We start from the raw sequence: 14,297 nt of genomic DNA on the forward strand, positions 1-14,297 counted from the left end.
AAACATTTGTGCCAAAAAAATATGTGTACATCTCTTTATGGTGACCCTCCTTGGAATCCCTTTCATGTTTCTTATTGGAAGAATTAACAAACTGCACTGTGTCCATACGGTGAGCTGCGACTCAGCCACCAAGCGAAACAGAGTTGGGACACAGGAGATGCATGCAACCAAACACCTATGCTGAGTAAAACAAGCTGGAGTTGAGATCGTGCACGTGGCTTCTACATGATAGTCAGAATATTGAAACTCTGGAGAGCATCATGATTTATTTTAACTCTTTAGGATTCAATATTTTACTCTCTCTCCATGGGGGTGGTGTGTGCGTAATGCCATAGTACAAGTGCAGAGTCTAAGGACAGCTCGGGAGATTTTGCTCTCCTTACATTGTGGGTCCTGGGGGTCAGACTCAAGTTATCAGCCTTGTAGGGCAAGTACCTTTGCCCAGTGAGTCATCTCAGAGGCCCAAGAACAGGGAATTTAAAAATATATATTTATTTATTTATTAGTATGTATATAGTGCTCTGCTTGCATGTACTCCTGCAAGCCAGAAGAGGGAGCCATATCACATTACAGATAGTTATAAACCACCATGTGGTTGCTGGGAATTGAACTCAGGACCTTCGGAAGAGCAGGTGGCACTCTTAACCACTGAGCCATCTCTCCAGCCCCAAGGGATTTTTTTTTTTAATTTGCAGTTTGGGAGGCTGGGGTCCAGGATGAAGGGGTTTAACCTGGTAGGCACTTTCTTGCTGCACTGTCCCACGGCTAAAGGCATAAGGATTACAGTGTGGAGAACAAGAGGTCAAGTTCGCAGCCTCAGTAACGTAATTGGCATGTCTGTTCATCAGGACTCTACCCTGAAACTGGTCGCCTGCCATCAGGCCCCAGCTGCCCACAGGACAGGACTGGGGATTAATTCTCCACCATGTGACTTTGGGGGATTACATTCAGATCACAGCAGAGACAGAAATAAATAGTGAAGCCAAAGGTTCAGCCGGGCCACTGGGGTGACCTATATGGGTGACAGGAAGCTGGGGCTGGGGTGGGTGGGGACGGAGAGTCTCCACTCTCATTGCTGGTTAAGACACTGATCATGCTCACAAACAACCCAGAATCTTACAAGTGGGATTTTTAGGCAATGTGAATTGAGTCTTCGTTTTAAACATACATAATGTGTAGATAAGCTTTTAAATACTTTTACAATTTTATTAGCTAATATTTAAAATGTGTGTTGAAGAAGCCACATTCTTGAAAACTACTTGATATGCGACCCTCTAATCCCTCTTGGCTGCCATCCGATGTGCTTTGGGACACACACTCTTCTGGAGACTACTGTGAACTCCTGTATAATAGCGTGGGACCGACCCGTCCTGCTTCCTCATGAGTCAGACTTGGCTACATTCCCCACTGCCTGTAGACAGCTGCAGAACCTGAGATGACAGGCTGATTCATCAGGTCTGGGGTGAGGTGTGTGACAGAAGGGCATGCATGGTGCAGCCCAGCTCTCCCGGGGTGGCCTACATGGCAGAAGGGCATGCATGGTGCAGCCCAGGTTTCTCGGGGTGGCCTACATGGCAGAAGGGCATGCATGGTGCAGTCCAGTTCTCTGGGGTGGCCTGCATGGCAGAAGGGCATGCATGGTGCAGTCCAGCTCTCCCGGGGTGGCCTGCATGGCAGAAGGGCATGCATGGTGCAGTCCAGCTCTCCCGGGGTGGCCTACATGGCAGAAGGGCATGCATGGTGCAGCCCAGGTTTCTCGGGGTGGCCTACATGGCAGAAGGGCATGCATGGTGCAGTCCAGTTCTCTGGGGTGGCCTGCATGGCAGAAGGGCATGCATGGTGCAGTCCAGCTCCCCCGGGGTGGCCTGCATGGCAGAGGGCATGCATGGTGCAGTCCAGTTCTCTGGGGTGGCCTACATGGCAGAAGGGCATGCATGATGCAGCCCAGCTCTCCCGGGGTGGCCTGCATGGCAGAAGGGCATGCATGGTGCAGCCCAGCTCTCTGGGGCAAAAGTGAAGATGATGCTGCCCACGCTGAAACTCAGATCTCTTTAACTAGATGGAGCTGTTTTGTTAAAGAGTCAAGCAGAAAAAGAAAGAAAGATGGGAGGGGAGGGAAAAGAGAAAAGAAATAAAATGAGGATGGGGAAGGAGAGGGAAGGAGAGAAGAGGGGAAGGTAGGGGAGGGTGGGAGAAGGTAGGGCCAGGGAAAGCCCCAGACACCATGGGCGTCCATATGCAGTGTTAACAGCATACTCCATGGTGGTTACAATTATGATGGCAACACTCTCACCTGAGACTCAGAGAGGTTGGTGGGTTACAGAAATGACAGAATAAACACTGAGAAGCTCACATCAGCAGAAAGGTGTGGCCACCCTGTTCTGTTCTCTAATATGAGGCCCTCATAGACCTTATTGCCAGCTAAGTCCCTTCCTGTCATAAGTGCCTTGAGTGTTCCTTCGCGGTCTTGCTGAGGACTCCCGTCACACTTACTTTGAAGAGAAAGCTCTCCGCATGGTAATGGATGGTGTGTATGTCCACTTCGCTTCCGATTCCCAGCAAATACCAGTTGGTCATTGTGTCTTCAGTCATTATGAGGCCAGGGAGGTTTCCAAAAATCTTTCCATTAATGGCTAAGGAGATGAAAATAAAATAGCCTCAGGTCAGTGGAGGGCACGTGCTGCTTGCCCACTTTGTGGTAGAAATGGCTTCAAGGTCTAGGCCACTAGTATTCTGATATGCCTGACAGACAGGTGCCAGCCTCACTCACATTTGCCGATGGCCCCACCTCTCTAGATCCAAAATTCAGATAACCAAGAAATCTTTGGATGTAGGGACCTGGACAAGGAACATCCCAGTCTGTCTTTCAGAGCTACATCTCAAGTAACAGTGTGCTTATCCGTGTATTTCACATGCCTCTGTGGGAAGCAGACAGCAGGGTGGTGAGCGGTCACATCTAGATTCATTGCATTCTGCACATGAGTAGACTAAGACACAGAGAATCTAACCCACGTATGTGTGCTTAAAACATATGTGTATGGCCGGGTGGTGGTGGCGCACGCCTTTAATCCCAGCACTCGGGAGGCAGAGGCAGGAGGATCTCTGTGAGTTCCAGGCCAGCTTGGTCTACAAAGTGAGGCCAGCTCAGCCAAGGATACACAGAGAAACCCTGTCTCAAAAAAACCAAAAAAATAAAAAAACATATGTGTGTGTAATGGATAAGTCAGATAGATAGATGATAGATAGATAGATAGATAGATAGATAGATGATAGATAGATAGATAGATAGATAGATAGATAGATATATGCATGCTGAATCAATGTGGATCTGTCTTAAAGATTCTTAAAGCTTCACTTTCTAAGAACTAGAATAAGCCTAACTGAGCTCTCTGAACAGTGTGTGATGCAGGCTGAACGGGCCTCATGCTGACCTACTTCCTACTAAATTTTCACTCGGTGCATTGTGACACAACCACGTAAGTTCCACTTGCTGAAAAAACGAGACCATACTAACAAAGTCCCGAGACGGCTAAGAAAGAGTGTCTGAATAGAGATTGGGCCACCATGTTCTTATCCACATAAGCAGTTAGCTTTGTGACCTCCAGGTCACACCTTTGTGGCAGTAAGGCCCATCTTTAAAAGTACCTCTGGGTGAGACAGTGTGGGTGCGTCCGTGCAAACACATCACTCCTGCTCAAACTATCAAAAGGCAAGCTTCCCTAAACGGTACCCAATTCCATAACACACACACATTAAAATACAATTCTTGAGTGATATGTCATGTGACAGAGAATTAAACCAAACCTTTAATTTTTAACCACACAGGAGCTGTGATGAATTCACAGTAAAACTTATCAATATATGACAATTTGGTCTTGAAGGGCTCAGAAGAGTGGGGTGAGGGTCCCATACAGGCCGCTGTCTCACCAACAGTCTTCTCTTTAAGTGCCCTACATACCGTGCATTTTGTTGCTCTCTTCAAAGTCATCAGGGCGCTTGAAATCCCGTGGATCTTTATTGAGGTATTTCTTAATATTGTCATCCAGATACCATGATTCGTTCTCATTGAACACCAGGAACAGGAGAGCAAACTCATAGTCAACATCACTTCGCCTTCCCTTCTCGTTCAGTATCCCTTCTCGGCACGTGATGAGAGGCCCCATCAACCCGCTGTATGTATCCTGAAAGAAAAAAATAACCAAGGTCAGTGCGTGACTAAACGTGACGTCCCATCTCACCTGCCATCACTCTAGTGTAGACACTGCCTCCCTTCCGGCCCGGTCTCATTCCACTGTGAGCTGTAATTTGTATATCCCAAGTACACAGTATCCTTGAGATGCATAATTGAATAAACCAATAGGGGTTCCACGCTTCTCATATACAGGCGTACTTTTTCAAATGACCTGTGTGCTTATCTCGTAAACTCTAGGACATTAATTCATAATATCTAATATGCCACAAAGAGGAAGGTGATGATAGCTACTCACTTTAAAAGTGATTACGTTTTACATAGGATATGATTCTGGCTTGGACTTTGGCATATGCCATATGACTAAACCCTACTGTAGTTTTACATATAACATGTACATCACTCAAAGTCATCATTAAGACTTGGCTTTTTTTTTATTTCTCAGAATATTTAATGACCCAAAGGTTCCATAGTTTTTCCTTAAGCTTGGGGTGTGCTTCTAGCCCTGAGCCCTGGCGGTCCTTTTAAGATGAACAAATGCATTGGTGAGAGGAGACAGATCAGTCAGTAAAGGCACCTGCCACCAAGCCCAATGGCCCAAGTTTTATCCCTGGGACCCACATGGTGGAAAAGAGAACTAATTTCTTTGCTGTCCTCTGACCTTTGCATGTGTGCTGTGGCATGCACATGTGTTTATTCACATATACATGAGTGTAATTAAAAGCCAACGATTTTTCCACTTCCCCAAACCATAAACAAATTCTATTATGGGACACCTGTTTCCTTTCAAACTGGCATGTTCTCATGTGATTCAAATTATCTTAAAGGCTCTACACTTGGAAATTAAATAGTTTCATGTTTATATTCCCATACCAGCAGTTAATAAACTTAAAATGGTTATAAGCATTGTATACTAAGTTTTGCGGGTTTGTTTTTATTTGTTTGTTTGTTTTTTGCTTTGTGGGCCATGCTGCCTCTGTTACACCCATGGATGTATGCACTGGATTTGGCCAGTGGACTCTAGTCTGTGACCTTTGTTCCAAGTCACAGCTCTTTTACATGTGCCCAATAGGGATGGCTTCAATAGCCACCTTGTGACCACCCGGCTCCCCTCCCCCCACTCTGCCTTACCTTCACAAAGTCTGCTGTTGAATAGTACACCCACGGGATACAATTGGGATCCGAAGGCCCAGGACCTGATCTCTGGGGGACATTCCATCTGTACGTTTTTATTTCTCCTGAAATTAAAGAGAACATTGAAATTGGTTATTAGACCTGCCTGCAGAAATACAAGCAGATCTTTATATATTCTAGTCAGTGGAGATGATTTCTCATTTGCTGGACATGTTCTTATTAAACTCACACCTTGATTCCTACAGCGTCAAACTGATGGGAGCTTATCTGTGTCACTTCAGGTTCCTGCCTTCCCTTAGTTTTCGGTTTTCTATTATCAACTAGCATTCAAGATGTAAAGAAGACGTATGTCACAGTCAACGTTTATCCTGCTGGAGTTTTGAGTGTCTTCCCAACCTATCCTTTGGCACACTTTGTGCTCAAGGATCTCAGTCTTTGCCCTTGGTACCATGATGATGAACACTTCCTGCCAACTTGAGAGCATCTTGAATCACCTAGGAGACAGGCTGCCAGGCACACCTGTGAGGGGTTCTGTAGATTAGGTTAACCTTTGAGTATGTCCTCGAGGGACTATCTGGCGAGGTTAACTGAGGCAGGAAGACCCACTCTAACTTTGAGCTGGGATCCTGGACAGAATGAAAAGGAGAAGATGAGCCGAGCACGGGCCCTCATCTCTCTCTGCTTCCTGACTGGGGATGCAGGTGAGCCGCTTCCTCACATCCTCATGAACAGTAGCCTAGAACTGTGAGCAGGGCTCAGCTCTCCCTTCTGGAAGTTGTTTTGCCGGAATATTTTACCAAGAAACAGGAAAAGGAACTAACACAGATGAGAGTCACCAGGGGCTTTTATAAGCGCTTTTCCTCACTCCTCTTTCCTCACAGACCAAGGAAGTCAGACTATTGTGAGCCTGGGATTTGAGCACCAGTGTTTTGAAAGCTTCCCGTGTGGGACTGTACAATGCACAGAGTACAGAGTAAGAGAGACCTAATCCCAAAGCTTTACCCTATGGTACTTTGCGGGGAGGTGGAGAGTGGGGGTGAAGGGGTGGGAGGCAGTTTGCTATCTAACCTACACAGTCCCCAAACTTACAGTTCTCCTGTCTCAGCTTCCCGACTACTCAGCATGCACTGCCACACCTTGCTAGAACTTTCTATTTGATTGATATTTGACAAACTATTAAACTTCCATAGTTTCCTTACCAAGGGCTTTTTGTAACGATTAATTGAAATTATGTAATTAAGTACATGGGGTAGTTCTGAACTCCAGGCACTCAATAAATGGCAATTTGTGTGTGTGTGTGTGTGTGTGTGTGTGTGTGTGTGTGTGTGTTTGTTTTCTGAAACAAAGTTTCCTTATGTAGCACTAAGTAAAGGTAAAAAAAACCGGACACAGGAGGGAATGAAGGCCCTCAGTCACGTGGTTTAATACAAACAACAAACCCACTCTCAAGGCTGCCTTGGCGGAGCCAATGCTTTTGTTTTCCGAGAAATAACTCACCCAAGAGCTTTAACAGCTAAAGAACTAGGCTTAACTAGTTCTGTGACCTTTGACTCTAACCTTATCAGTACCCCTCCATAAACCTGAATAGCATGCCATAAACCACCTTCAGTTTCATCTACAAAAAAAAGAGAGGAAGTTCTTTACAGTAAGAGAACTAAAACAGATCATTCCAAACGGAATCTTTAAACTTTGCTTAATCTTTGAACCTGGTTGAAAATTATATCATTTAAATCGTGTGACATCCGAAGCTATAAAACCATATAAAGAGCAATGGCTAAGAAACTTCGAGTGCTGGTCTATCTCTGAAGAAGCCCAGCCCCAGCCCCTTGGGTATGTGCAGTTCTCTTCCTAACTCCAAAGTTTGCTCCATGCTACAAATGGAATTCTCTTCTGTGCAGAAGCCATGATCCCTGCTATACCCACATGGAGGCTTCTGGAAAGGACTCCTTGAGCGGCATGGGCAGCAACGCCATGTGGTGGGTCAGAGGTCGATAGACAGGTGCATCTCTCACTGTTGCTGACAGACTAATTGGCCTCCAACTTGAGGGCGCTCACCTGACCCTCCTGAATACTCACATTACAGGCACCCAGCACCACACCCAGTGGCTTTTCCTTGCTTTAATAACAAATGTATACACCCCTATGAGTAGGCACCATATCTTGTCCTGAGCCAATATATTCATATTAACTAGCATGATAGGCACATTGCAGAAGAGCCAACTTGTTCTAAGCCTTTGAACTATGAGCATCCCGTCCCCATCCGATGAGAACAAGCCTTCGCCTTAGTGTGTGCACAAAGCAATGCTACTTTCACCTTTCTTTTTCAGGTGGGTAGGAATACAGCTTTAGGTGTGACTTCTAGTATGTCTCCTTGAAGCCCCTTTGCCTTGTGAATGACACGACAAACAGATGGTATTTAACTTCAGAAAGGCAAGTGGCTGCAGGTGTGGTATTATTTAAATTGGAAGAATTGGTTGTTTGCCCAGTGGCAATGTAAAGATGTTCAGCGAATGTTTGTTGAATGGATGGCTCCCACGTGCTCCTGAGGTAAAACACTTGTTTCCCAGTCGGGGGCACTGTTTAGGGGAGGTTATGGACCTTTTAGCATGTACTTGCTGGAGCAGTACATCACAGGGCGTGGGCTTTGAGGGTTCACAGCCCCGTCCTACTTTCAGTTTGCTCCATCTGGCTCTGGGCTTGCATTTGAAGATGTGAGTTTGCAGCTTTCCACTCCAGTTGCCTGATGCCATGCTTTCTCCAGCATCATAGGTCTTGTCCCTCTGGAACTGTGATCCAAAAAAAAAACCCCTTCCTTCTATAAGTTGTCCTGGTCATAGTGTCACAGCAACAAAAAGTAACTAATATATGGCTTGAAAAAAAAAATGATGGGAGCTGCTTGCTTTTCATTTTAAAATATTATTATTATTGTTGTTGTTGTTGTTGTTGTTGTTATTATTATTATTATTATTATTATTATTACTATGTGTGTGTGTATACAAGTGCATCACAATGATGATGGTGGCGGCGAGAGATGGGGAAAGAACATTTATAGGGTCAGAAGACTACTTTCAGGCATCAGTTCTTGCTCTTCACATTATTGAGGCTGGGACTCTCTTGTTGTCGGCTGTAGGACATGTTTGGGGCTAGCTGGCCTATGAGTTTCTGGCTGATTCTCCTGCCTCTGCCTGCCTCACCCTAGGAGTGCTAGATTACAACCATATACCTCTGCATCTGGATTTTCACATGAGTTCCAGGGACTGGGATCAGGTTATCAGGCCTGCACTCCAGCAAAGACTCAACAGACACCTCACCAGTGAACACATGCATGTAGTGAAGAGACACATGCAATGCCGTATGTCAGTGGGGGCACTGCGAATTAATGAGCTGGTGCTACCATATGCCTGTTGGATGACCAAAGTCTAAAACAAAAAAATACTGGTGAAGGCCAGGCACGGTGGTACACGCCTTTAATCCCAGCACTCGGGAGGCAGAGGCAGGTGGACCGCTCTGAGTTCGAGGCTAGCCTGGTCTACAAAGTGAGTCCAGGACAGTCAAGGACACACAGAGAAACCCTGTCTCAGAACAAACAAAAACAAAAACAAAAAACAAAACAAACAAGACAGCCTTCTCACTCAAGGTGAGAACACAAAACAGTAGAACCACTTCTCAGGACAGTTGACAGTTTCTTTTTAAAAACCACCATAGCCTCTCCACACAATCCAGTGGCTATGTTCTGTAGCGTGTGCTCAAAGAACCATACAAAACCTTCAAGTCAACATTTCTAAAAACTCCCCACCATTTAGAACGTATCATGGTCACCTACGTTACTACCAAAATTGTCCATCTTGTCTCCCTTCTCCCCCCTCAACTCATCTTAGTCACTTCAGAGAAATGTGTGGTGACGAGGTCATGACCTGGAGTCAGACAGTTTCCATCATCAGTCACCCAGGGCCTGGCCTAGTCATTTGCTATTCTGTGCCTTCGGCATCTGTTAAATGATAGAACCATACCTATTTCATCAGCTGCAAGGGTAAAACTTTTGAGTTTAACGTAGCTGAACTTAGGATGCATCTTTAAATTTGTTTCCTGTTTTGTTTTGATTTGTGTTGGTTTGTTTTGTTTTAGTTGGTTGCTTTGTTTTTGTTGTTGTTGTTGTTTCTTGGTTTTTCTGTGTAGCTTTAGCTGTCCTGGAACTTACTCTGTAGACCAAGCTGGCCTCAAATTCAGAAATTATCTGCTTTTTCCTCTCCAGTGCTGGGATTAAAGACACCTGCCACCACTGGTGCATCTTTAAGTCTGTAACAAGTTACAGTTTAATTGACAGTATGTTTTCTTTTCTTGTTTTAGTAACAGATAAAACAGCAATGGGCACTACAATTAACGACCTCAAACTTGATGAAATAGTGTCTGTGTTGTTGGCTCGTAGTATGGATGGATTAAGGTTTTCATTGTTTCTTTTTTTATTTCAAATATAAAACATAATCTTTGACATGATGTAATGCTCAGTGTGTGTTTGTCATTACTTGTGGAACTGAGGAGCCATGCAACCATGGGAACCGGCCTGGAGCAAAAAAGAAGTAGAAACATGTCTAAACCCAAAAATATTGGCTTGAGACTGACAGGAGTAGCGGTGTTCCTCCCGGCCCTGGGCCTGCATATCCTGGTGCAAGTAGCCTGATGGCCTGCCTCCACCTCTGCCACCTTTGAGCTGGTCACATAGCCTGGTGGCCAGGTAACAGGTTAAACTTCTCTCCTTATAAGGTCACGTTCAGCAAGTACCTAGAATTCCTCTTCATGCAAATAAGGCATTGCCAGCACCTTGGCCCAGGCCGATGATGTACACTCACCCTGAAAGCCTCTACGCACTCCCAAAAGTTTAAATAGCTTTTGTTCCCTCAATTAAATGAGTACCCTTGCTGAAGCTGTTTCTTCAGAAGTCTGTTTCTCACACACTCGCTGCCACCTGAGGTCTCCCGCCTCTCGGTGGGGAAGCGGGTCAGGAATGGCAATTGGTATTTCTTTTTTTTTTTTTTTTTTTTTTTTTTTTTGGCAATTGGTATTTCTGACTACCCTGTGAGATCTGTGACAGGGCCCTATTTCAAGTCCTGGGTCAGTGGATAAATGATGACACATGGAGGACAGGTCTCTCCGACCCTCAGAGACTAGAAAGGGAGGTCCTGCTGTCCTCGTCAGGATGGACGGGACCTTCGGTATGACTTACCCGGCATTGTGACAGGCACGGTGAGGAGCTTCCCGCTGTCTGCATCCTCCACACCCTGGGCTGTGATGGAATAGGGCCGGCTGGCTTTGTTCTTAAAGATGATGAGAATGGAGTCCCCGACCTCAGCATGGATCATTGGGCCTAAGGGCAAAACACAGCCAGGTACATCACAAAGATCATGTCATGGCTTAGCTGGCTTGGCCAAGCTGAGTTCAAATTCTTCCTCTTTCCCATAACAGAGGCCTTGGGTGAGTCGTGTAATGGGAATCTCAACCTCCTCATCCGCAGAATGGGTTCGATAAGAATGTTCCCATAAGACTATTAATAAATAGCCTTGCTTATGTACTATAGAGTTTATTTCTCGCCAACGAAACCAAGTATTCAACAAATGCTCAACTTCTTATTGCTAAAGAACAGCAGAATTCCAGTTGTAATCTGTGGTCAGTCGGATAAGCAGAATCCCCCGTAGACTTAAGCGTTTGAATCGGTCTCTAGCAGGTAGCCCTGATTGCCAGGTTTAGGGGGTAGCCTTGCTGACGTGTGTCAGTGGGGATGGACTTTGAGATGAACATTCTTCACAGCATTTCCAGTTGGTTCTCTCTGTTTTGTGCTTGCCCTTAGAAGCCAAGCGCTCTCAGCTCCCTGCTCTTGTTGCCATGCCTGCTGCCTGCTCCAGGCCTCCCTGCCATAACAGACTCCTATTCCTCTGGGACCACAAGCCCAGATAAACTTCTATAAGTTGCCTCTGTCATGGTGTTTTTTTGGTTTGTTTTTTTTTTCCCACAGCAACCAAAAAGTAACGAATACAAAAACCTTTGTGAAAACTTTAGAAGCCTAGACTTGCTTCTCATCTGGTGAATGGATTCGTTACTAATAACGAGGCTCCCGTGGAATGATGGGTAGTAAAGGGATTCATGGTAGCCCAGTTGTGCCACTAAATGCATGTCTAGTGCTGACACTCAATATGTGGCTATTGTGATGCTTGGTCTAACTGCACCTTGGCCGACCTGAAGAGTCTTAGTGAGGGATTGTCCACATTGGGCTGACCCCTGGTCTTGTTGGCAGAGGGGTGAGGGGGCGGGGAGGTGGGGGAGGGGGCATGTCTTGATTGCCTTAGCTGCTGTAAGAATACACAGCCTGAAAGTGGGCAGGTTTGGGTTCCCCGGCTATCTGAGCATGGAGAAAGCTAGCTGAACACTATGCATGCGTTCACTCCTCCCTGCCCTTGACGGTGGGTGTGATGTGCCCAGCTGCCCGTCTTCAGCCTCTACTGCTGTGACTTCTCCATCATAAGAGACTGGGGCCTGGAAGTGTGAGCAAAGTAAAGCTTTTCTCCTCCAGGTTGCTTGTTGTCAGGGGTTGTTTTGTTTTGTTTATCACAGCAACAGAAACAAAACTAGGTCAGAAGCCCTGAGCACACACATGCTTCCCGGCCTCTCCCGTGTACACTCTCCTGTTGGGAGGAGCCGGCTTCTGTGTGTCCATACAGATGAGTCCGTGTCTTGTGGAGCATGCCAGCCTGACCGGCAATGCCTCCCTCGTGCCAAGTACCTCTTGCTTTGCAGTGTTAGGGAAGCACCCCGACTAGACAGAGTGTGGGGCTCACAATCACCTTCAAAATGCACAGCCGTGTGGTGCAGGCTCCCTTTGTAAAAGCATCTCCCACCTGATCCCTAAAGTCCCCTCTCCAGCATTTGGTATGTTCTGCATTCCTCCAGAGATATGCCCTCGCATGGTCAGTGGTGTGGCAACACCCATTCGTCTGTCACTGAAACAAGCCTGGCTTTGATTCTGAGAGATACGGCTAAAGTCATTGCCACGTTTAAGATCTGTTGACTATAGTTGTCCTCAGAAGTAAAAAAAAAAAAAAAAGAAAGCGCCATGCATTTGAGTAGTAGGCATAGACATAGGTCACACAGTTTACATGCATTAAAGTCAGCATTCATTATTGTTTACCACTCCACTGCACAAGCCTTGTTACACTGGTTAAAATAGGATGCCTTCAAGGTGACAATGCAATGTGATGGCACACAGGGCAGTGGCGGACAGAGGTAGACCTGCCACATGCCCACTGTGTTTCAGGGAGTCCAGGCAGCTCTAAGCTGCAGATGACTGAAAGGGCCTCACTCTTCACAGGATGATGGCTGCTAACTTCTCCCTGATTGTAAGTCGCTCATTTCTGTTACCAATCAAGCTAGGCCCTTTGGGAGCATGCCCAGCCCCTCTCAGCCAGCCCAACCCTTTTCTTTGGAGCTCTGTGCATACTTACAGCTCCAACGAGTGACTCATGAATTACTCATGTAAAGTAACAAACAAGCTGGTGAGTCAACAGAAGAAGGAGGCGTGGGGGAGGGGAGCATGAATTCATTGTCAGGCTATTGTCTCATCACTCATTATAATATTGAAAATACTGTGTAAACCATACTTGCAAAGCTACCTGTGATGTACAAGGCAGAAAAGCCAGTGTTCTGGCTGGGCATGGTGTCACATGCTTTTAATCCCAGCACTCAAGAGGCAGAGGCAGGTGGATCACTGTGAGTTCGAGGCCAGCCTGGTCTACAGAGCAAGTCCAAGACAGCCAAGGCCACACAGAGAAACCCTGTCTCAGAAGAAAAAAAGTGTTCTGCCTTAAAAATCTTCTTTTCAACTGGGGTGGGTCCAGTGACTCCCAGATGACAAGAAGTAGCAGGAAGGGCACTGGTGATGGGCAGCCACAACTGAGGCATCGGCCAGCTCAGAGGCCATTCGTAGGCTTGGTTAGTTCTGAGGCCCAGGGCTCAGGTTAAGACCTGTCACTCTTGGCATCCACCTCACACAAGGGGGCCCCGCTTTACTCATACTCGGTTTATAGTGTGGCCTGTGTCACTATGCACACATGGGCCAGGACCTTGAGGAGGTCCCGCAGACACTCTGCCAGATGTCCTGACTCAGCAAATCGTTTCAAAGGAAAATTTCTCAGCTCAAAAGAGAGGTGGGAAGGAGTGTGAGACATCAGGTAGACTGCTCTGATAACAGAGATTTTTTTTTGGAGGGGGGGGAGAGAGGGAGGAGAAGAAAGAGAGATGAACGGAGGGAGGGAGAAAAACAGAGAGAGGGAGAGAGGGGGAGGGTGGGGTGCTGACATTGACCAGCTGAAAGCTGCCATACCCAGGAGCTGCAGGTGTTCCTCTCGAGGTGGCCGGGCTTTAATCTCCACAAATTCTCCATTTGTGTACTCCCTATAAACCACCTTCTTGTACTGAGAGCCAATCCAGTTTTCAGTGTGGTTCATAAATATATCTCCGTGTCTGCAAAGGAGAGGCGTTAGAAATCAAGGGTGTCCGAAGGCAGGAAGGCTGTGAGTGTCTCCGTTATCTGGCGTGATGCTCCCCAACCCCAGCCCGAACCAGGGTCTCCCCAGGAAGATAGCCTTTGAACCACCTCTGAGAGTAGGCCTAGGAGTCAGCACCTCAGTGCTCCTCACATCCTCAGGAGAGCAACCCAGCACAGACTCATGGCCACCCTGTCGCCTGATGCAGGGCTCTAAACTGGGCGAGCCTCAGAGACTCCTAATGGGTAAGAGAAGCTGTGCTTCTCTGGCTAGCATTAGGTGAACTGTCCGCCAACCCCTTCCTCCCTCTCCCCTCCCCCCCCACACACACACATAGTAAACACACACACACACTCTCTTCACAGTAAACACATACACACGTTTCACAGTAAAACATACACACACTCTTCACAGTAACACACATACACACACACACACACTCT

General features: G+C 46.5%; 1 protein-coding gene across 1 annotated transcript in view; it reads right to left on the bottom strand.

Moving 5' to 3' along the window:
* The window catches only part of HEPHL1 (hephaestin like 1), a 69,934-nt gene that overhangs the window by 4,301 nt on the left and 51,336 nt on the right, over positions 1-14,297 (bottom strand). Inside the window, exons 13-17 of the mRNA XM_084782593.1 lie at positions 13,692-13,831; positions 10,545-10,685; positions 5,321-5,427; positions 3,959-4,181; positions 2,494-2,633 (exon numbers count right to left, since the gene is read on the bottom strand). Coding sequence (XP_084638719.1) covers positions 2,494-2,633; positions 3,959-4,181; positions 5,321-5,427; positions 10,545-10,685; positions 13,692-13,831 — 751 coding nt within the window. The remainder of the gene's footprint in view (positions 1-2,493; positions 2,634-3,958; positions 4,182-5,320; positions 5,428-10,544; positions 10,686-13,691; positions 13,832-14,297) is intronic.

Source organism: Acomys minous (assembly GCF_964271855.1).
Source record: "Acomys minous genome assembly, chromosome: 5".
In the NCBI taxonomy this organism is placed as follows: domain Eukaryota; kingdom Metazoa; phylum Chordata; class Mammalia; order Rodentia; family Muridae; genus Acomys; species Acomys minous.